Source organism: Mobula birostris, chromosome 4, assembly GCF_030028105.1.
Source record: "Mobula birostris isolate sMobBir1 chromosome 4, sMobBir1.hap1, whole genome shotgun sequence".
Classification (NCBI taxonomy): domain Eukaryota; kingdom Metazoa; phylum Chordata; class Chondrichthyes; order Myliobatiformes; family Myliobatidae; genus Mobula; species Mobula birostris.
Window position 1 is genome coordinate 88,545,561 of NC_092373.1, and position 23,549 is coordinate 88,569,109.

The 23,549-nt window shown below is 41.1% G+C and overlaps 1 protein-coding gene across 4 annotated transcripts in view; it reads left to right on the top strand.

Annotated features, from left to right (window-relative positions):
- LOC140196465 (glypican-5-like) overlaps positions 1 to 23,549 on the top strand; it is a 648,398-nt gene that overhangs the window by 353,934 nt on the left and 270,915 nt on the right. The window contains exon 7 of one of the 4 annotated variants that reach the window (XM_072255731.1): positions 967 to 1,455. The exons of the other annotated variants lie outside the window; for them this stretch is intronic. Coding sequence (XP_072111832.1) covers positions 967 to 1,093 — 127 coding nt within the window. The 3' untranslated portion in view covers positions 1,094 to 1,455. Of the gene's footprint in view, positions 1 to 966; positions 1,456 to 23,549 lie in introns of those variants that run through there. 4 annotated transcript variants of the gene reach the window in all.

Consider the following 23,549-nt stretch of genomic DNA (forward strand, 5'->3'; position numbering starts at 1 on the left):
AAAATTTTAGTATCAACATTAAGTAATGAAATTTGTTTATAAGAAGAACATTCAGTTGGATTTTTTTTTAAGAATAAGTGAAATGGAGGCTTTATAAAAAGATTGTGGCAATCTACCTAATTTAAAAGAGTCTGAAAGGACTGAATATAAGTGAGGTATAAGCAAAGAAGGAAAAGCCTTATAAAACTCTCCAGAAAATCCATCAGGACCAGAGTCTTCCCCAAGTGCAAAAAGTGAACAACCTCGTCAATTTCCTCATAAGAAATGGGTTGATCCAGCAATTTTCGATTATCATCAGAATGTGTAGGAATATTTGGTCGATCTAATAAATTATTCATTACAGTATTATCTTTTGGACAATCAGAACTATAAAGTTTAGAATAGAATTCTCAAAAAGTATCATTTATTTCTAAATGATCAGATGTTTTATCACCTTTAGGTTCACAAATTTCTTTAATTTGGCATTTAACTGTAAAGGTCTTTAATTGGTTAGCCAATAGTTTACCCTATTTATCTCCATGAACATAAAACTGACTATTATCTTTTAAAAGTTGAGTTTCAATTGGATAAGTTAAAAGCAGATTGTATTTCGTTTTAATTTCAACACTTTTTTATATAAAGCAGGATCTGGAGCCAAAGCATATTTTTGGTCTAATTGTTTCAACTGATTGACTAATTCAATTCTCTCCTTATTAGCTTTTTTTCTTAACACTTGCGGTAAAAGAAATCATCTGTCCTCTAATATAAGCCTTAAAAGCATCCCATAAAATAAAACGAGAAGTCTCTTCTAGCGTATTCTCTTCAAAAAAAAGAATAATTTGTCTCTCCAAAAATTAAAAAAAATCCTTATCAGATAATAGAGTTGGATTAAAATGCCAGAACCTGTTGATTCTGGAGACACCTGGAAGATTTAAAAATAAAAACAAAGGAGCATGATCTGAAACAGCAATTTCTTTATGTTCACAGGATCGAACCAATGGAATCAATTGGCTATCAACAAAACAAAATCAATCCTGGAATATGCATGATGAACATGAGAAAAAAAATGAGTACTCTCTATCTGTTGGATGCAAAAAGCGCCAAACATCAATAATGTCACATTTCATTAGAAAAGATTGGATAAAGGAGGCGGATCTACTACATGTCAATTGTTTAGAAGAAGAACGATTTCAAACAGGATCTGAACAACAGTTGAAGTCTCCTCCTAAAACCAAAGAATATAAACTTAAATCTGGTAAAAGCGGAAAAAAAAGTTCAAAAAGCCTGGATCATCTATGTTTGGGGCATATTAGCAAAAACCATTAATTTATTATCTAATTTCCCTGAGACTATAACAAAATGCCCATTTGTATCAGATAATACATTATGTTGAACAAAAGAAACTGAATTGTGTATAAGAATCGAAACTCCTCTTGCCTTAGCCTGAAAAGAAGAATGGAAAGACAAATCCTTCCAACAGCTGAAAAGACATAAATTATCAAATTTATGAACACGTGCTTCTTGTAAGAAAATAATTTAATTCAATTTCTTAATATAATTAAATATCTTATTAAGTTACGCAGGATGGTTTAATTCTTTCACATTAAAACTAAGTAAATTAAAAATATGGTCCATTTTAAATATTGCTTAAAGGAGATGTTTGGATAAATACCACTGGAATATATATTAAATCCAAACAATGAGCTTTAAGAAAAAATAACCAAGCAACAAATGAAGCAAAGAGAACTAAACAGCTGAAAGAAAAAATGAAAGCCACCCCCCACCTCCCGCCCGAAGAGAGAAAATCGACCAAAGGGCAGTTGACAGCTAAATCCAACATCCCTCCCAAAACAAGACAAGTTCCAAAAAATTTTTTTCAAGGCAAAACTGCATTCCAACAAGCCACAACAGAAAAACGGAGCAAAATTAAGCATATTAAAAAACTCATAAAAAAATTATAGTATAAAATATTAGAAAGAAATATGAAAGTTCAAAACATATTAACTTAGAAAGTATTAACTCAAAGAAAACTTACTAATATTAAATCTTTAATTTTCTAAACAGGGAAATAAAAGTACAAACAAAATTAGATAGGAAGGTGTACCAAAAGCAAAAAAAAATAAATTGTTCATAAAAGAAAGTAATGAACAGTTAGTTAGACTGCTGATTCTAAAAAAAGGATCCATCAAGCAGACACAAGGTAAATTTGTGTAAAGAGTTATTGAACAGTTAAACTTCTGAGATTGATTCGGCACTCAAGAAATCCTGCACCTCTTTGGTCGAGCGAAACCATCTCTGAGAACCACTTTTCAAAATGATTCTAAGACGAGCAGGGTATCGAAGAGAGGGTTTAAAACCTTTATTATACAGTGCAGACATGACTTTTTTAAACTGGAAGCATTCATTCAACACCTCGGGTGAAAATCTTTCACAAATCTGAACTTCTGGTCTTCATAATCAATCATACCTTTCTGACGGGCTTCACAAATTAAAGGTTCATTTATTTGAAAGCCGTGAAGACAAATTATCACTGAGCGGAGTTGTCCTCCCGGAGGAGGTCTGGGTACAGGCGATCTGTGAGCTTGGTCTATTTTAGGTGGAGATTTTAAAATATTCAGAAATAAATTAGCCAAAAGGTTTGCAAAAAATCCCGAAGGCTGATTGCCTTCCAATGACTCTTTAAAACCCAGAACACGTAGATTATTTCTTCTGTTTCTATTTTCTAAGTTGATAATCTTCTGTCTTGATATTTCATTAACCTCTAACTGTTTATCACAGATCTGTTCCAGGGCATCAATCTTCGCGTCGAACACTGTCAAAATATTTTCGTTCTCTCTTATCCGTTTATCATGTTCACTTAAAGTTTTTTGAATAGAATCCAATTTTCCATCCATCCGTTTAAATTCAGCACTGTATTGCTGAAACTCCTCGGAAAGTTCATTTTTATCTTGCCGAAGTGTCACCAAAATAGATTCCAAAGTTACCGGAGGGTCCTCCTCTTTTTTAGGAGCTTTAGCATGACTCATAAAGTAGTATTATGTTTAAAAGTAAGTTTTCAGAACAAGTTGGAAGCAGTAGATTAAAAAGGGTAGGGAGCACCTATGAAAGCATTGCTACTCCATCAACAGCCAATAGGATCTGCCTGATATACAACATATCAAGGGGAAAATTAATGCTGTGGCTGACTGCATCTCACGGCCAGCCATTGAAGCCATACACATAGGGGTTGACTGTGCTGGCATGGCAGTCGACCAAGCTACTGACCCAGAGGTCCAGGCTTACCGAACAACAGTCACCATCCTGCTGTGGACTGACATTAAGTTCAGGGCAGCTGGGATTTCTCACCTGTGTGATGTCTCAATTGGTTGCCCTCATCCCATCGTGCCCGGAACCTGGAGACGGACTGCTTTCAACTCCGTACATGGTTTCTCGCATCTGGGCCGGAAGGCCTCACAGAACTAAAGTTTGTTTGGCATGGCCTCAGAAAGGATGTGTTTGATTGAATGTGGCTCAGGCATTCACCAGCACCTGGGTTGCTCAGTTTGGCACCTCACCTGATATTTCCTCTGACCACAGTCCCCAATTCATTTCAGATTTCTGGGCTGTGATGGCCCATAACACGCAGTCCAATGGCCTATGCCAGCGGTTTCATCGCTCCTTGAAGGCTGCTCTGAGGGCTTCCCTGACCGATGAATGTCGGCATTCGACTCCCATGGGTCCTGCTGGGATTCAGAACAGGACCTGTGGTTGTGTTGTTGCTACAAGTGCCAGGTGATTTCATTCCTGACTGCCTGGTTGGCTTTTCATCAGCGTTCCACCCTCCTCAGCAAATTCAATTCCTTTTCACCTATTCCTACCTCCCAACATTGCGTTCAGCACTCTTGGGTACCGGTTGACCTGCACACCGTCTCGTTAGTTTCCGTCCACTATGACACACACCAACAACATATAGGCCCCCTTAGTATGGCCCGTTCTGTGTTTTGGGTTGGGGAGGATAGTCTTTTATTATACCTGAATGTATTTCGGTAGATCACCTTAAACCGGCCCACTAAGATTTGGAGTATTCCGCTGCCATGCCCGTGCCACCGCAACAGGACCATGCGTGTGTCAACGCATCACTGGATGCAGCAGAGGCAGCTGCGGTTCCTCCACCCGTGGAACACAGGACCTGAACCAGGCGGCTTCTCCAAGCTGCAGACAGGCTCACCATGCCGGTTCTGGCCTGGCCAGAGGGACTGGCCTGTGTAGGATAGAACAATTGACAGAAATGTACATAACTCACAACCACCGACAATGAGTTCACTTTGAGGCTGGTCTGACGTGATGACGTTATTATGTAAAAGGTTTTTAGTGTGCTTTTGTGTTTAGGTTTTTGAGTTCAATAAAATGTGTTACAGGTTTCGTTAAACATAAAACACACTTGGTTTTATTTGCAGAAACCTACGTACTTTTGACTGTCATGCTAAGCACAGTGCCAATACCATATTCAAATTGCTGATGACACCACTGTTACTGGCCAAATCAAAGATGGCGATGCATCATCATATAGGAGGGAGGTAGAAAATTTGGCTGTGGTGCCACAATAACAACCTCTCACCCAGTATCAGCAACACCAAAGAGCTGATTATTGACTTTAGGTGGAGAAAACTAGAGGCCCAGGAACCAATTCTCATCGAGGAATCAGAGGTAGAGAGGATCAGTAACTTTAAATTCCTCTGTGTTATTATTTCAAGGGACCTGTCCTGGGCCAAACATGTAAGTGCAGCTATGAAGAGAGCATGGCAACATCTGTACTCTCTCAGAATTTTGTGATAATTTGGTCTGTCATCTAAAACTTTGACAAACTTCTATAGATCTGCATTGTAGAGTATATTGATTGGTGGCTCCATGTTCTGGTATGGAAACACCAATACCCTTTAATGTAAAAGCCTGCAAAAAGTAGTGGATACAATCCAATCCGTCACTGATAAGGCCCACCCCACCTACATGGAGTGTTGTTGCAAGAATGCAGCAGCCATCATGTCTTGCTCTCTTCTCACTGTTGCCATCAGTAAGAAGGTACAGGAGCCTCATGACCCACACCAACAGTCCAGGAACAGTTACTTCCCCTCAGCCATCAGGCTCTTGAACTGGAGAGCATAACTTCACTCAATTTAACTTGACCCATCACTGAACTGTTCCCATAACCTATGGACTAACCTGCAAGCACTTTCTGTTTCATGCTCTTGATACTTATTGCTTATTTATTATTATTATTATTTTCTCTTTGTACCTATATGCACAGTTTGTTGTTTTTTGCAAACTGTTTGTCCATCCAGTTGGGTGTGGTCTTTCATTGATTCTACCGTGTTTCTTGTATTTACTGTGAATGCCTGCAACAAAATAACATATTTGTGCTTTGACATTGAATGTACTTGAACTTTGAACTTCAAATATCCAATTTCTGAATTTGCTTCCCCTTTAGAAAATAGTCTATGTCTTTATCTCTTCTACCAAAGTGCATGGCCATACATTTCACTTTCTGTATTCCATCTACCACTTCTTTTTTCATTCGCCTCATCTGTCCTAGTCCTGCAGATTCCCTGCTTACTCAATACCACTCTCCCCTCTACCTATCAGAGAATCATCTGCAAACTTGGCCACAACACCATCAAATCCTTTCATGCAGATTATTAAAATGTAACTTAAATGCCGACCACTGCAAAATGCCACTAGTCACCAGCAGCCTACCAGAAAAGGCCTCGTTTATTCCAACTCTTTGCCTTCTGCCTGTCAGCCAATCTTCTGTCCATGGTGGTATCTTTTCTGTAAATACCATGTGCTGTTATCATATTCAGCAGCTTCATTTGTGGTACCTTCTCAAAGCTCTTCTGAAAATCCAAGTAAACAATGTCCACCGCCTCCTATGTCTATCCTGCCTGTTATTTCCTCAAAGAATTCCAACAGTTGGTCCGACAAGATTTCCCCGTAATGGAAAACCATGCTGACTTTGGCCTACTTTATCATGTGTCTCCAAGCATCCTGAAAACTCATTATTAATAATGGACTCTAACATCGAGACATTTGTGATTTTCCAGTCTTTTGGAACTATTCCAGAATGTAATAATTCTTGAAGGAGAACTACTATGCTTCCACAGTCTCTTTGGCTACCTCTTTCAGAACCCTGGAGGGGAGTCCAGCTGGTGCTCAATTCTGAGCTCCTCCAGCAAATTGTTAATTGCTTTGACGACAGACATTAGTTCCAGGTTCCTAATGACCTCTTATTTATATTTTAATTCCTTTATGCCATCTCCCTGGAATCTTGCTCCTCCATTTAGAATCATAGAGTCATAGAATGCTGCAGTACAGAAACAGGCCCTTCAGCCCATCTAGACCATGCTGAACTATTACTCTGCCTCGTCTTACTGACCTGCACCCAAACCGTACCTCTCCCATCCAAGTACTTATCCAAATTTCTGTTAAACATTGAAATTGAACTGGCATCCACCACTCTCATTGTCAGTTTGTTCCACAGGCTCGTCACCTTTGCGTGAAGTAGTTCCCCCTCATGTTCCCTTTAAACATTTCACTTTTCACCCTTAACTTATGACCTCAAGTTCTAGTCTCACCCAACAGTGGAAAAAGCCTGCTTGTATTTCCCTTTCGATACCCCTCATAATTTTGTAGACCTCTATCAAATTTCCCCGCATTTTCCTGTAAAAAGTCGTAACCTATTCAATCTTTCCCTATAACTGAGGTCCTTACGTCCCGGCAACATCCTTGTAAATTTTCACTGCACTCTTTCAATCAAAATTTCTCTGTAACCCCTAGAACAGTGGCACCCATCATGCAGCCTCACCATCCTCAAGCATCAGTTCATTCCTTGGAGTCTAGTTTCTTTGTTTGATTCTCTCATTCAGCCCTTTTAGGCAAGTCTGTCACTGTCAGTGTTCCAGTCACTCACTGCCTTCTACGTACACCACACCAGTCTGTCCCTTCCTGTCATTCTCCTCTTTCAATTTTAGCTTCTGTTTACAACTGGTGCTCTTGAACTGTCTCTCCATTCAGTCTGCTGTCGCAAAACCCTGCATCAGGAATTCAGTACCTGACACTTTGTACATATGAATTAGAGGTAGGAACAGGCATACAAATACTTACATCTGATTGCCTAGAAATCCATTATGAAAATCACTTGTAACTGGAATTGATCTATTCAGTCAATGTGCTGCACATGTGATCCAATGCTGCCCTCTGCTGTTGGATCGAGAGCGTTGTCTGCTCTGAGAATCAGGATCAGAATCAGGTTTAATATCACCAGCATATGTCATGAAATTTGTTAGCTTTATGACAGCAGTACAATGAAATACATGATAAATATAGAGAAAAAATACTTAATTACATTAAATGTCTATTAAATAATTAAGTTAAAATAAGTTGTGCAAAAAAAGCAGAAAATAAAAAAGTAGTGAGGTAGTGTTCATGAATTCAATGTCCATTTAGGAATCAGATGGCAGAGGGGAAGAAGCTGTTCCTGAATCGCTGAGTGTATGCCTTCAGGCTCCTGTACCTCCTTCCCAATGATAACAATGAGAAGAGGGCATGTCCTGGGTGGTGGTGATCCTTAATGTTGCATGTCGCCAATTTTGGAGACCGCTCCAAAATGAATTTAGGTAATTGATGCCTTCCCTGCATGTCGGGAGATTCAAGGTAGCAGACACTCTGCTGGAGGAACAGAGTTTTGCCTTTGCACACCTTTGGCGAAGATATACAAAAGATGACAGCACATATAGTATCGCCAGGTTCAAGGACAGCTTCTACCTTGCTATTGAAATCAAATTCAGGTCTGATATCACTGGCATATGTTATGAAATATGTTCTGCTGCATCAGTACCTCACAATACAGCATAATAAAAACTATAAGTTACAATTAGAAGTACATATAATAAAGAAAATTAAATTAAATAAGTAGTTCAAGAAAAGAAGGTAAAATAGTTGTGTTCATGGGTTCATTGTCCATTCATAAATCTGATGGCAGAAAGGAAGAAGCTGTTCCTGAAACACTGACTATATGCCTTCAGGCTCCTGTACCATCTCCTTGATGTCAGCAATGAGAAGAGGGCATGCCCTGGGTGAAGGGGGTCCTTAATGATTGTCTAATGAAATGTGTCCTGGTACAATAATATTGAATATTGACCTTATAATCCAGAAATCCCACCTCTCCCGGAAGTTCCGGGAGTCTCCTGCATATTGATAGTGGGTCCCTGATGCTTGCAAATTATATACAATATCCCGGAAATCAATTTTTGTGTGTGTGTGAGAGAGAGAGAGAAAAGAAAACATGAAAGAACGAACGAGCACCATGACAGAATGTTCCAAAAAAAGAAGAAAATATAAAACGTATGTCACCCCAGACTACCCTACAGTGTACCTCTGCCTAATAGGGGTCAAAATAATAACAGTGTTGCTCGCTGCACTGTTTGCAACAGTGACTTTTCTATTGCCCATGGTGGGTTAAGACCGTAAAAGACATGTTGAGGTGAGTTTAACGGGTGTCATTCGTTCATCAGCATAGCTAACGTTATTTAAGCTAGCTGGCTGGCTGCTAAGGAGCTACTCTATTGCAAACATCCCAACTCTCCCGGAAGTTCCGGGAGTCTCCTGCAAATTGATGGAGCTACCTCCCTGAAATGAGTTTTTGCAGGGTGGGATGTCTGATAATCTACCTTGTTAAGGCCTCGCAATTTATCATCTGCCTGAATTTACATGTTCTGTATGCTGTAAAACTTTGATCTATATAGACATTCCATTATTTTCCCTTGTGCTACCTCAGTGCACTGATGTGCTGAAAAGATCTGTATGGATGGCATGTAAATAGGTTTTTTACTGTACATCAGAATATATAAGAATAAAAACAACTTGCCTTTCACCAGTAGGTCCTCAACGCACACTGGCTTGTTGTATTTCTGCATGCTTATTCTTAATGAACCAAGTGAATTGAAAGCACTTGGAACTGAGTGCAAGAGGCAGCCTGTATTATCACATACTGTATGTTGAGTGCTGGTAATAAAAGCAGACATTTGCCCACATTCTCTTCCCTCCCCCTTTCCTCACACCATCGGCATCCCAGGGTAAGTTGGGTAGGCAAAGGGAAGGTCATTGTTGGTCAGGAGTAACACACAAAACGCTGGACGAACTCTGGGTCAGGCAACATCTCTGGAAGGATATGCTTTGGGTCATGACCTTTCATCAGGACTGGAAAGAAAAGGGAAATAGCCAGTGTAAAAAGGTGGAGGGAAGGGGGCTGGGCAAGAGGTGGCAGGAGATATGTGGATCCAGGGGGGCGGTGTGATAGGCAGGTGAGGGAGGGAGAGTGAGTGAGTGAGAGGGAATGACATCAGAAGCTGGGAGGTGATTGATGGAAGTGACAAAGGACTGAAGATGGAATGTGATAGGAGAGGACAGTGGGCCATGGAAGAAAGGGAAGGAGGTGAGAAGAGAAACTGGAGGGAGAAGTGTGTGTGTGTGTGTGTGAGAGAGAGAGAGAGAGAGAGAGAGAGAGAGAGAGAGATGGGTTTCTGCATCCAGCCTCATCTTGGCAATAGAGGTGGTCATGGACAGACACATTGGTGTTGGAATGAGAAGTAAATTCCAACGGCTGGCCCCCTGGAGATTCAGGTGGTTATGGCGCATGGAGCAAGCATAGCATCCTGCCCTTCACTGACCATTGTTACCCATCTAAACTAACCCAACAGTCATCCCATTTTATGCTCCCTGCAGACTCCACCTCACTTGCCAAGGTCAAGTCATTTACCAACCTGCATATCTTTGGGTTGTGTGGGGAAAGCAGATGACCCAGGGGAGTCTGTGTACCCAGCCTGACCAGCGTAGGACTTGTACTGTGAATGGTAGGACATCTAATGGAACAGAAAGACCTAGACATGCATAGCTCATGGAAAGTGGCGTCATAGACAGGGTGGTGAAAGTAGCATTTAGCACGTTGGCCTTCCTCAGGGAGTTGAAGAGTTGAGGCATTATGTTGCAGTTGTAAAAGTTGTTGCTGCCACTGATCTTGGAATAGTGTGTACAGTTTTGATTGCTCTATTATAGAAGAGGTTTGGTTAAATTGGAAAGCATGCAATGAAGATTTATGAGAATGTTGCCAGGACTAGAAGGCCTGAGTTATAGAGAGAGATTGGCAAGCTCGGTTTTTATTCCTGGGATGTAGTAGAATAAGGGTTAACTTTACAAAAGTGTTTAAAATCATGAGAGGCAAAAATAAGGTGAATGTTGACAGTTTTTTCCCCAGGGTGGGGGAGTTCAAAACTGGCGAGCACAGGTTTAGGGTGAGAGGGGAGAGATTTAAAAGGTACTTTAAGGGCAAATCTTTCATGCAGAGGTTGGTGACAAAATGGGACCGAGCAGTAGTCTCCACTGAGGTTGCAGGTCAGAGTTTTAGTTTTTATTTAGGTTTATAGAGATGGTTTGGGGGCCAGAGAATGGAGTTTGGGGTCAGGTTAGGGTTTAGGGGCAGGGATATGGGAGAATTAGAAGGCAGGCCAGAGCCTAAGCTTCCGTTCTGCATTTGAAGGTCAGCGGCAAGAGCGTGGTGGGATCGATCAAAAATTCAGATTGATATCCAAAGGTTGACCAGGGGTCCAGATCAAAGCCCGAAGATCAATCAGACGTCCAGAACTCGAGGCCCGATGATGAAACTCAGCAAGTCCGCTGGAGAAGTCAAAGCTGTGTCTGAGAATCCACAAGTTCACTGGAGCCTGGAGGCTGAAGATGGGCTGTCCTGGTGTTAGAGGACCCTATTCGTATGTGGGTGGGTGGGTCCATGGGAGAGAGGGAGGAATGAGTTTCTTTCACTCTTGTTCCTTGGTATGCTCTGTTTTCGTGTGTTTATGTTGTTCTACTGAGCATTGTGGGCATGCTATGTTGGCGCCGAAAAGTGTGGCAACACTTGCAGGCTGCCCCCAGCACATCCTTTGGTGTTTAGGTTGTTAACTCAACTGACACATTTCACTGTATATTTGATGTGCATGTGATAATGAAATCTGAATGTGGAATGAATGGCCGAAGGTCGTTGTTAAGGTAGGTACAATAGTATGGCTTGGATAGGTACATGGAGGGGCGGAGCTTGGAGGGATATAAGTTGAATGCAGGGAATTGGAACTGGTGGGGGGGGGGCACCATGATTGGAATGGACTGGTTGAGTTGAAGGGCCTATATTTATGTACTAATACCTTATGAAACCCTTGTGGTCACAGGGAGAATGTACAAACTCCGCAAAGTTAGCACCCAAAGACAAATTGAATTAGCCATGTTTGGTTCATTGGTCATCTACCAAGTTTCAAGGACAGAGAAGGTGGTCCAGACTTATGGGTGAGCATGTGTTCCATCAAGATCACCAACACGAATTCATCTGGTTAATGGGACTTGGTTGATAAGCTGACTGTAATTGTTATTAGCTTCCTACATCACGATTCTCTCCTTTTCTGGCCCATTGTTCATTCCATTTATCTCCTCTTCGTAATCTGATTTCACTCTGTCAATTTTCCATCTTCATTTTGCATGTTTTCTATTTGCTGTAATACTGCTGTAAGTGGGACTGAGAGACTCCTGGTTTATCTGAGTAGGTAATGTTTTAATGAATCTTTCCCTTGTGAGGAGGTTTGTAAACCCATTATAATATTTGAAGAGGAGACTGAAGCAGTAGGTGATAATGGATTGTGCTTTCCGTTTTTCTCTTTTGCTGCTTCAGAAGTCAACTGTGTTCAGGGATTGTCACCGCTGCAGTAAGGTCCCACTTTAGTTACTATCAGATCTGAGAGGTAGAAAAGTGGTACAACGAGGAGAGAATGTCAAAGTGATCCCGAAACTACAGGCAGGAACACAGAAATATGGAGCAACACACACAAAATGCTGCAGGAACTCAGCAGTTCAGGCAGCTCGTATGGAAAAGAGTAAACAGTCGAGACCCTTTTTCAGAACTTCAGGACCCCTTTTCCTCCAGCATTTTGTGTGAGTTGCTTTGGATTTCCAACATCTGCAGATATTCTTGTGTTACAGAAATATAAGGTTTGGGCTCGGTTTCATGAGTTATTTTTCTGTTTCTTGGTCACCACTCCTCAAGGAATACCCCACACCACAAGGACTAGAATAATTCAGGAAGGCAGTTCATAACCACCTTCTCAAGGGCAATTAGGGAAGAGCAATTAAATACTTGCTTAGCATGCGAAACCCAAATCCCTTGAATGAAGTAATGAATATATAAAACTCATAAAGTGTATTTAGTATCAGATTAATGTCAATAAGTGATAGATGGTCTGCATAGACTCGATGGACTGAAGAATCTATGTGCTCTATGACTGTGAAGAACTGCATTGGAAGACTGTGGTGGCAGAGAAGAGGGAGCTATGGAGAGAGTGGAGAGTATGATTGGGATGAATGATAACAGTTGGAGTCTAATGACTGAATGCAGGTTGGTGTTCGTAAACCACAGTGGAGTGAAGTCATTGCAATTTAGCCTAGGGATATTTTTCTGAACCATAGGCACTTGTTCCATGTTGGATCCAGTACTCTCCTTCTGCCTTTAGATACCATGTCACCAAAATCCTACAGCACATGTAGAAGAGATGTAAATTGTAAAGAGCCTTTAGAATCAACAGCATATTTGAATTACCAGCTTCGCTTTCCAGAACTGAAAATAGCAGGAGGAGGTCATTTGGCCCCTCTAGCTTGCCCCATCATTGTTCATAGATTCTCTCCCCCAAGACCTCAGCTCCCTTTCTGTGCCAGTTCCCCAGAGCTCTCAATGTTTAAAAAGTTTATCTCCCTCCTCTAAGTACTCCTAGTGACCCAAACCCCACAACCTTCCAGGGAAGGAACCTCAGGAGATTCTACTCTCCAGAAAAAAAACTGTGCAGGCAGGTGCAGCAAGTAGTTGAGAGGACAAGTAGTATGTTGGCCTTTGTTGCAAAGGTGTTGGAGTTCAGAAGTAGGAACATTTTGTTACAATTGTGCAAGGTCATTCTTGGAGTTTTGCACAGAGCATCTCTCCCTGTACCTGAGAAAGGATGCAGTGGCACTGGAAGAAGTCCAAAGCAGATTCAATTCCTCATTCGTGGGATGAGAGGTTTGTCCTATCAAGTGAGACTAAACTGTCTGGAATTTACGTTTGTAGAACATTGAGAGATGATCTCATTGAAATACATACCTTACAAACATTGGCCTCCTGACTTGGCATGGATAACTTCACTTGCCTCATATCTGAACTGATTCTGCAACCTACAGATTTGCTTTCAGGATAGTATAACTCATGTTCTCAGTATTCTATTTGCATAGTTTGTCTTCCATTGCTATTGATTGTTTGTCAGCCTTTATTTATGTATGGGTTTTTCATAAATTCCATTGCATTTCTTTATCTTCCTACAAATGCCCGCAAGAAAATGAATCTCAGGGTAGTCTACGATATGTACGTAATTTGATAAATAAACTTACTTTGAAGATACTATAGGATCATGGATGAGTAGATGTCATGGGAAAGTCTCGACTGAGGAGACACAGTTACAATAAAAAGGCACAGTAGTATGTAGGTACATAGAAATGTCTTCATCTCTAACATTCTCAACCTTCAAGAGTTGTGCAGGCTGGATCATTGGGGTATTTAAAGGGAGTAAGCTTTTGAATGGTCAGAAGATTAATGACTGTGAAGATCAGACACATAGTAATTGCTGAGGCTTGCAGTAGGTCAGGCCTGATCGTACTGAATGGCAGGACAGGTTTGAAGGTCCAATAGCCCACTCCCGAACATGTGGTTAGTGTGATGCAAGTACATGAGGATAATTGAATCATTCCCTCTCTTCACTGTATGCTACAAAATGGGTGAAAGTCACTTGGCTCTTAAATCCTGCCCCGTCAATTAGGTCATAGCTAATCCATACCTTGCGTTGTGCGCTCTTTTGGTTAAAATATCTCTTGATGCCCAAAAAAAAAATTGACACCATCCCTAGCACAAAAACTCCTTTTGTTCCCAACAATAGCAACCTTCTGGGAGAAGAGGTTTTGACTTCCCACACTTTCTGTATCATAAAGTGCATCCTCTCTATGTTCCTAAATGGCCCACTTTTAATTTTTGGAAACTTTCATGAGAGGACACAATTCATTGCACCTCCCTTCTCAAATCCTTTTCACATTTAAGTTCCCAGTTAGATGACAGCTTGGTCTTTCATCCACACAGAAGTACAAAGCATCCTGTACTTCAGATACAACTCTTATAGGCTTTTTTTTTTCTCGATCTAGGCCATTATAGCCAGATGTGTAATGGTTAAACTGGAACACAAGACAGGGTCTAGGTATCAGTCTATACAATGAAAGGGTACTCCTCCACTTCTGCATTCCTGATATCAGCTTTAATTTATACTACTTCAGCTTTGTTTATAACATGTTGCCTCAGCTTACTTTGACCTACCTGTGATTTTGTTTAGGATTTATTTAATAGTTATGGTGCTCAGCGTTGTATTGTATACCTCAAGATGAAACAGGACAGTTACTGAACTCACTAATGCAAACATACAAAGTGCAATGCAATTCCATATTACTTATGTAATATTTTCTTCTATTAAAGCTTCAATATATTGACAGAGTTAACGTTTCATTAACAATTGATTCTTTTGGAGCACAGAATCGATTTGGCTGTGAGTTGATACACGACTGCAGCATTGCTACATCTTTAAAAATAGTAGAAGTTTGAAGAAGGGCTGACCATTTTCTCAGGATATTTCTGGATTAGGAGCAATGTCCTTGGGCCAACAGCACCCCCTAGGAGAGGCATTGCAACAATGGTCTGTCATCTTCAGGACTGAATCAGAAGCTGAGGAATGGAAGGAATGAAACTAGTCTGGGCTTGAAGCAAAAGTGAAGGTGGGCAGCCTACGTTCAAACTACAGGAGGTGGTCAGATTTCTATCACTCCTTCACAGTGCGAAATTTCTCCTGATTCTTCAGAACCAGCTTCAAAGTGAATATCTCAGGGCTGCTGAGTTTCTTTTCCTCTCAGGATGTCTTCCTCCAAAGAGAGAGGGTGCGTCAACTTATCCTGTTTTTCTCCCTCAACCCTTCATTTTCCCTCTTCATTACTAGTTATGGTTTGTTATTCTGCATTTTGTGTCCGACAGAGTGATCAGCAGCACTGGGGCTCCACAGGGGACTGTCTTGTCTCCCTTTCTCTTCACCATTTACACCTCGGACTTCAACTACACAGAGTCTTGTCATCTTCAGAAGTTTTCTGATGACTCTGCCATAGTTGGATGCATCAGCAAGGGAGATGAGGCTGAGTACAGGGCTACGGTAGGAAACTTTGTCACATGGTGTGAGCAGAATTATCTGCAGCTTAATGTGAAAAAGACGAAGGAGCTGGTGGTAGACCTGAGGAGAGCTAAGGTACCGGTGACCCCTGTTTCCATCCAGGGGGTCAGTGTGGACATGGTGGAGGATTACAAATACCTGGGGATACGAATTGACAATAAACTGGACTGGTCAAAGAACACTGAGGCTGTCTACAAGAAGAGTCAGAGCCGTCTCTATTTCCTGAGGAGACTGAGGTCCTTTAACATCTGCCGGACAATGCTGAGGACATTCTACGGGTCTGTGGTGGCCAGTACTATGATGTTTGCTGTTGTGTGCTGGGGCAGCAGGCTGAGGGTAGCAAACACCAACAGAATCAACAAGATCATTTGTAAGGCCAGTGATGTTGTGGGGATGGAACTGGACTCTCTGATGGTGGTGTCTGAAAAGAGGATGCTGTCCAAGTTGCATGCCATGTTGGACAATGTCTCCCATCCACTACATAATGTACTGGGTGGGCACAGGAGTACATTCAGCCAGAGACTCATTCCACCGAGATGCAACACAGAGCATCATAGGAAGTCATTCCTGCCTGTGGCCATCAAACTTTACAACTCCTCCCTTGGAGGGTCAGAGACCCTGTGCCGATAGGCTGGTCCTGGACTTATTTCCTGGCACAATTTACATATTTACATATTACTATTTAACTATTTATGGTTTTATTTCTATTTATTATTTATGGTGCAACTGTAACAAAAACCAATTTCCCCTGGGATCAATAAAGTATGACTACTATACTATGACTATGACTATTAACAAGGAGACTTGCTCTAGTAACTGCCTTTCCAGAGGGATCAATCAGGCTCGTGGAAAGACAGCACTGATTAATTAGCAGTGATAATTAAGCTTGTTTGTGTGGCAAGTATATGGAGGGCAGGGACTTCTCTTGCCTAGTCTAAACTGGACACAGGATCTTTATCTAAATTTAGATGTTTTGGGATTTGAGTGCTTCGATTCTTATTGCTCTTGAGGGTGTCATGAGAGCCACCTTCTTGAACCACTGCATTCCTTCAGGAGATAGCAGTCCCAACTGCAGGACAGGATTTCAGGATTTCGAAGTTCAAAGCAAATGTCATTGTCGAAGTACATATACCATATGTCGCACCATATACAGCTCTGGGATTCATTTTCCTGTGTTAAAACTCATCAAATCTATAGAATAGTAATTATAACAGAATCGATGAAAGGCCACCCAACTCGGGTGTTCAACTGGAGCGCAGAAGCCAACAAACTCCCAATATAAGTAAATAGCAACAAATAACGAGAACATGGGATAATGAGATAAAGAGTCCTTAAAGTGAGATCATTGCTTGTAGGAACATTTCAATGATGGGGCAACTAAGTGTAGTTATCCTCTTCTATTCAACAGCCTGATGGTTGAGGGACAGTAATTATCTTTGAACCTGGTGATGCGAGTCCTGAGGCTCTTGTACCTTCTACCTGATGACAGCAGTGAGAAAAGAGCATGACCAGAGTGGTGGGAATCTCCGACGGTTGATGCTGCTTTCCTATGGCAGCATTTCACGTAGTTGTGCTCATTGGTTGGGAGGGCTTTAGAACAAATAGTGATTAAGGAACAGTGATGCTTTTTTCCTCAATCAGGATGTTGTGTGACTCAGAAGAGAACCTGCAGATGGTGGTGGTCCTAAAGTCTTTGCCTTTATTGATGATAGATTTCCAGGCTATGGGAGGTATTTTTCTAGTGGTCTAGATGAACAGTGGCAACAAATTTTGTACATAATTGACCAAAGAACCAGAGCCTGATGGAGATCATATTTTAGGTGGTGGATAAGTTATCAGTCACATGATTGCTTTGTCCTGCAAGGTTTTGAACATTTTGGGTTATGTTGGCATTGCACTCATCTAGTCAAGTGGAGATGTTTCCATTACACTCCTGATCTAATGGTAGAAAGAACTTTGATCAGCAAGGAGGTAGTCATTTGCCATAGGATATCAAACATCCGAGGTGCTCTTACACCAGCAGTATTTATATAGCTGGTCCATTTGAATTTTGGATCAGTGCTGAGCCCCAGGATATTGATAGTGTTGTTTTTTCCAGCTTATCTCTGAGTGCAGCCTTGTTTGGAGAGGTCAGTTCTCAGGGGATTAACTGGGCCCAGCAGTGTAAATGGTCTACCTGACTCCAGAACAGCTCTGACATTCAGTGATGCCCCACTCCTGAACCCACCAGAGTGAGTTGGGAGTCTTCAATAAACTAGGAAACTGTTAAAGATAAAAGGTACATTAGGAAACTAGTATTTTTTTTAACGATTTAAAGCATCAGAAGTCATTGTACAGAGAAGTGATTAAATACAGCTGTAGGAGCCAGGTATTGGAGAAATGTTATTAAGCTGAAAAGGGTTCTGAAACAATTCACAAGGATTGTAGTGGCAAAAACTAATCCAAAATCAAAACAATGCAATTAGAACTATCCTGCAACAGCCATGGGTTGTTATACTTGCATTACACACATTCTGCTCCAATGAAATGATTGATCCAAAGGGTCAAGTTCCTTATTTCGATCCTTTATCAGCAATTAGCAAGCAGATTATGAAGACACTCAGTCCTCGTTTATTGTCATTTAGTAATGCATGCATTAAGAAATGATACAATGTTCCTCCAGTATGATATCACAGAAACACAAGACAGACCAAGACTAAAAAACTGACAAAAACCACTTAATTATAACATATAGTTACAACAGTGCAAAGCAATACCATAATTTGATAAAGAACAGACCATGGGCACAATAAAAAAAAGTCTCAAAGTCTCGAAAGTCCCATCATCTCACGCAGATGGTAGAAGGAAGAAAACTCTCCCTACCATGAACCTCTAGTGTCGCAAACTTGCCGATGCAGCACCCTGGAAGCACCGGACCACAGCCGACTCTTGAGTCTGTCCGAAAACCGAGCCTCTGACCAGCTCTCCGATACTGAGCACTGAGCACCATCTCGGCCGAACGCTTCGAACCCGGCCCCGGCCACCAAGCAACAGGCAAAGCCAAGGACTCGGGGCCTTCCCTCCAGAGATTCTCAATCGCACAGTAGCAGCGGCAGCGAAGCGGGCATTTCAGAAGTTTCTCCAGATGTTCCTCCGTGCTTCTCACGTCTGTCTCCATTAAATCAGGATTGTGCACGGCATCCTACTTGACAAATACGATATCATTCACTGGAGAGGCCGTGCACGCTGCGTCGCGCCGCCATCTTCTCCTCGTCCTGTTATGATAGAGATATGACAAAGATATCAGCAAAGATGGGACCGTCTCTGGTCCCAATCCACAAACTGCCATAAAATAAACAAGGATACATAAATTATTCCCTTCACTTTTACTATGCCTCCCACTCATGTGACTGGTTACCACAATAAACATAATAAAGGCACAACACAGAATACAAAGCAAATAGAGAAACAGATATTGTACAAGGATGTTCCCAGGATTAGAGTGCTCAAGGTATTGGGAGGACTGAGTAGGCTGGGAATAATTTCTCCTGGACATTGGAGGCTGAGGGGTGTCCTTCATAGAAATATACAAAATTATGAGAGATTGAGAGAAAAGGAATCGCCATTGTCTTTATCCAATGACAGGGAGTCTAAAACTATGAACGTACTGTATAGGTTTAATGTTAGTGCTGAAAGGTATCAAAGGTGCCTGAGCAGCAGCTTTGTCACACAGGGTGGGGAGTATATCAGACAGGCTGTAGAGGTGGGTACAGTTGCAGCATTTTAAACACATTTGGACAAGTACTCTGGTCAGAAAGATTGGAGGGATGCATGCCGAATGCAGGCAAGTAGGTCTAACTCAGGTAAACAACTCGGTCATGATGGCAGGTTTGGGCCAAAGCGCCTTTTTCTGTACTTTAATACTACGTCTCTGAATACATTTCAACTCAATCATAAAGCTCTACATGCTGTAGCCTACAGCCACCTTCCATCACATTCACTTCCATGGACTGTTCTGCTCACAACAGATTACAGTACATCTCTGATAGTTTGGAACTCTTGGGGCTTTGCTGGTGCTGTACTGGCAGATTTTCCAGTCTTTTGGATATCAAAAAGAAAAGTTCTACCCAAACATAGTTTTATTTCACTTTTCTTTTTGCATACTACATAGTGGTATAACATATTTTCCAGTGAACCCGGTGAATTCAAAGGGAGAGGGAAATGCACAAGCACTCTGACCTTAGCTTAAGGCACAAGCCCACCCATGTTCCCGACCTTTGGTATTCTGGACCCTAACCCCAGACTCGTGTATCCTGTTTACACTTTGGATCCCCAGCACACATTCTGGACAAAGGAGTGAGCCAGATGCCAGACCATTTGGAATTCTGAACAATATAATCTGGCACAATTTCAAGAGATTTTCTGCCTAGGAACTGGTAACTCAAAGGCTATTTTTGATGCTACACCAAACACCACTAAGACCAGACCAACATCAGTCGGATATCCCAGGGCTGATCCTTACCTGAATTTGAGGGTTGTGCATCAGCCAAACCAATTTGGTGGCTCGAAGATCTGCCCCAGTTACCTGCACTAAATCTGATGACGATGCCTGGCTACTGGGTAGCAAGCTCACAATCAAACTACACCTAAGTAGGGGTGCTGTATAAGATAGGGAGGTAGCAATTGTACTAGCTGGAATATTTCCCTTCTTGTTATTAGCTGTAATGAAGATGGTACATTAGTATTTTAATTCCTTCATGACATTGATTAGCATATGTCAAGTCATGAACAGGATGCAAGATCTGAGACAGTTCAGAGCTGAAAATGGCTTTGTCAGCAAAATTTAATTGCTGCTTTTAAGCACCAACTTCAGGAAGAGTCTGCTTAATAACAACCATATGTTTTACGTTAAAGACGCTAGCCTGTGTTTTCTACTTCAAGTGGAAGCTAGCTGTGAAAGAGCCACTAAACTTTAAGCTCCTTCTAGAGCTCATTGAAGACCTGCTCCTGATATTTTTCACAAATTTAAGCAGTTTGCAAAGTGAGAGTGGTTTGTTTTGCAACAGGGTATACAGTGGATTCTGGTTAATTGGGCCATCAGTTAATTAGGGCAAATGCTTGTTGGGGACACAACTTAAAGAACAAAAATTAGTCGAGAAAATAGCCAGGATTCCCCTCATTTATTTGGGACACCAGGCTGCTTAATTGGGACATGAAACTGCTGCTGAAGTTTCTAACTGGCATCAGTCACATGAACTGTGTGACCATTAAGCACACACCATGCTTAGAACGAGCAATTTTTAAATAGCTTCAATAATGCGTGTTTTTGTTCAAAAAGCAGTGATTATGGTCACTGATAGTTGGCAAGAAATAAGTAGTAAGACAATCCAGAACCATTTTGCTCACTGCAGTTTCAAGCATTCAGGCTTGGAGATGTCAGAAACAGCCAACAATGTAAATGAAACAATTTCACTACTTCAGCAATTTAGGAACTACAAAGAATTTGAAGATATTGTCAATCATCTTGAATGTTACAATGAAAATGAAGATTTGGAAGATACAATCATCAAAGGCTTTGAATGAAGGTAGTCCGTTATCTGCACTCGTTGCACTGATTTTGTTCATTTATGGTCAAACAAAAAACATGACAGTGTACACTGGATGAATTCTTCCATTGATAACTATTCGGAACTACAGTTTTATAGAACTGTAGTAGTATTGTTAGTGTTCTAATGTGCACGACATTTCATTTAAATGCATAATTTGCTACTTAGTTAAACAGTAGTTGGTCCTTTTTATACATTTTTAACTGTTTCCATGAAACTTCAGATAATTGGGGCAGCCACTTATTGGGCCAAAATGGACGTGCCAATTTGTCCCAATTAACTGCATCCATTATATTGCCATATCAAATCTTTGGACATAACCACAGTTTTGAGTTAGTGAAATGTATTTCTAACTTAATTTATAAAAATCAGCAATCTAAGGTTCCTTTAAAAACATTTAAAGTATGAAAGTTTTTAAATTCATTTTATGAACTAATTGGAGACCTTAGAAGTTGCTTAAAATGTGTCCTATCTATTGACTCACAAAATAATGAGGTAATTTTGCTTCTTGTCCTGGTTTTCTAACTCATGTTTTCAAAGTTAAAAGTAAATTTTTTTATGAAATTACATGTATGTCACAATTTATAACCCGGAGATTCATTTTCTTGTGGGCATACCCACAAATCTATGGGTGATCCGAAGATTTTGCAGTTGAGTTTTTACAAGTAATCTCAGCAGATGTTAAGGGTATGTTAATTTTTTTATATGCATTCAATGGATATGGAAGTTATAGGCGGAACCAGCTTTTTCTAGTTACCCTTGAAAAGGTGGCCATGCGCTTCCTTCTTGAATCACTGCAGTCCAGGATGGAGTGTGGCTCGGAGGGCAAATTTCAGGTGATGGTGTCTACATGATTTTGTTACACTTGTCCTTCTAGCTGGTAGGGATCCTGGGTTTGGAAGATGCTGTCTAAAGGGTCTTGAGGAGTTGCTGTAGAACACCTTGTAGATGGTACAAACTACTGTGCACTGGTGGTGGAAAGGGGGAATGGTTGCGGATGGGCCATCTATCAAGTGGATTGCTACATCCAAGATGATTTTTAGAAAGATTGTCATTTATTTACCATTTGGATGGAAGGAGAGAAAAGCGTTTGTGAGTGTGCACAACACAAACATGTAATTAGTGTTAGATAGCCCTCATTGGCACTTGCTTTAGAGGAGATTTTTCAAGTTTGTCAACCAATGGGGATACTTTTTCTTATCAGAAAAAAGTGTATTTTATCTTAAACAAAAAAAAACAGGAAACACAGGAAATACTCAGCAGATCAGACTACATCTGTTGAATGAAAAACAGAGTCAATGTTTCAAGTCAAGACCCTTTGTCACATCTGAAGGGGGGACTGTGGTAAACCATGTATATATGTTGTAACTCGGTTACCTGTCTGGACACACCCCTCTGCTGACTGCCCCTGTGGCTCCGCCCACAGAGTCCTGTATAAAGGTGTTCGCCTTGCCCCTCCCCCTCAGTCCGGGGGCAGACACTCACCGTGGAGGTCGTATTGTACAGCGAATAAAAGCCTTTCAGTATTTTACCAAACCTCAGTCTTTTGGAGTAATTGAAGGTGCTTCAGGGACAAAAGAAGCTAATAAAGCTGTGAGGAGGAGGGAGGTCTCCGACAGGTAAAACTTTTTTGGATAAAACCAAACCACAATGCAGTGTGTTGGAGACAACTACTGTCTGTAACTGTCTCAAGAAGAAGACGGTTCTAAGGAAGACTTTGTGCTTTTTAATGAGGAAACTCACCAGGAACCTTGAGGAAGCAAAATTGTGGCACTCTTCATGTGTCTTTGACACAACTCTAAAATACATCAGTGCATGTGGAAAACATACAGACAATTTGAAAATTTCACGTTTCTGATGTTAAGGAAAGCTTCTTAAGTTCTGAGGGAACCTGAGAGAGCAAGAAAGGTCTGACACTTAATGAAAATTACCAGAATATGAAATCACCGCAGTAGGACTGGTCTCTACTTGACTGTGGTTCCTCAGACGAGAAGACGTGTCTGTACAGATGGCCATTGGACAGTAGAGGAATCCAGAACCAAGGATAAACCCTGAGAAGGTATGAAAACAAATTAAGTCAACAGTTCTTCAACCATCTGGGCAAGGTCTTAAAATTGTGAAGCAGCTACACTTATTGGGGTAATTTAGTTAACCCTATGTCCTGTACTCTTGTAAACTTTGCTTGGTGGAAGACAAGCTGGATTGTGTTGTCTGCAGCTAGACTAGAACATGATGAGGAGCTGTTGTCTGCTTGCTTTTTTCAGAAACATGGTTGCAGGACAACATCCCATGCACTATCAATCTACAGACTGTGCCACTCATGGACCCGGGCTAGGTTTTTTGTGATTGTCTTTCTGCTGTCGTAAATATGTGTGCTATGTTCTGCGTGTGACCGTTTGTACTGTGTTTCACACCTTGCCCCGGAGGAGCGCTACTTCCTTTGGCTGTATTCACATGTATGGTTGAATGTCAATTGAACTTGAACATCAAGAATATTGGGACACGTTTCAGTTAGACAGCAATCAGTAGCCGGAATGTTATGAGGATTATAATATGCAGTTACTGGTCCTAATCTAAATAAGGTACCAGATTTTCATTGTCTGCTTAATGGAAGGAACTCTGCTTCTAACCTGCTGTT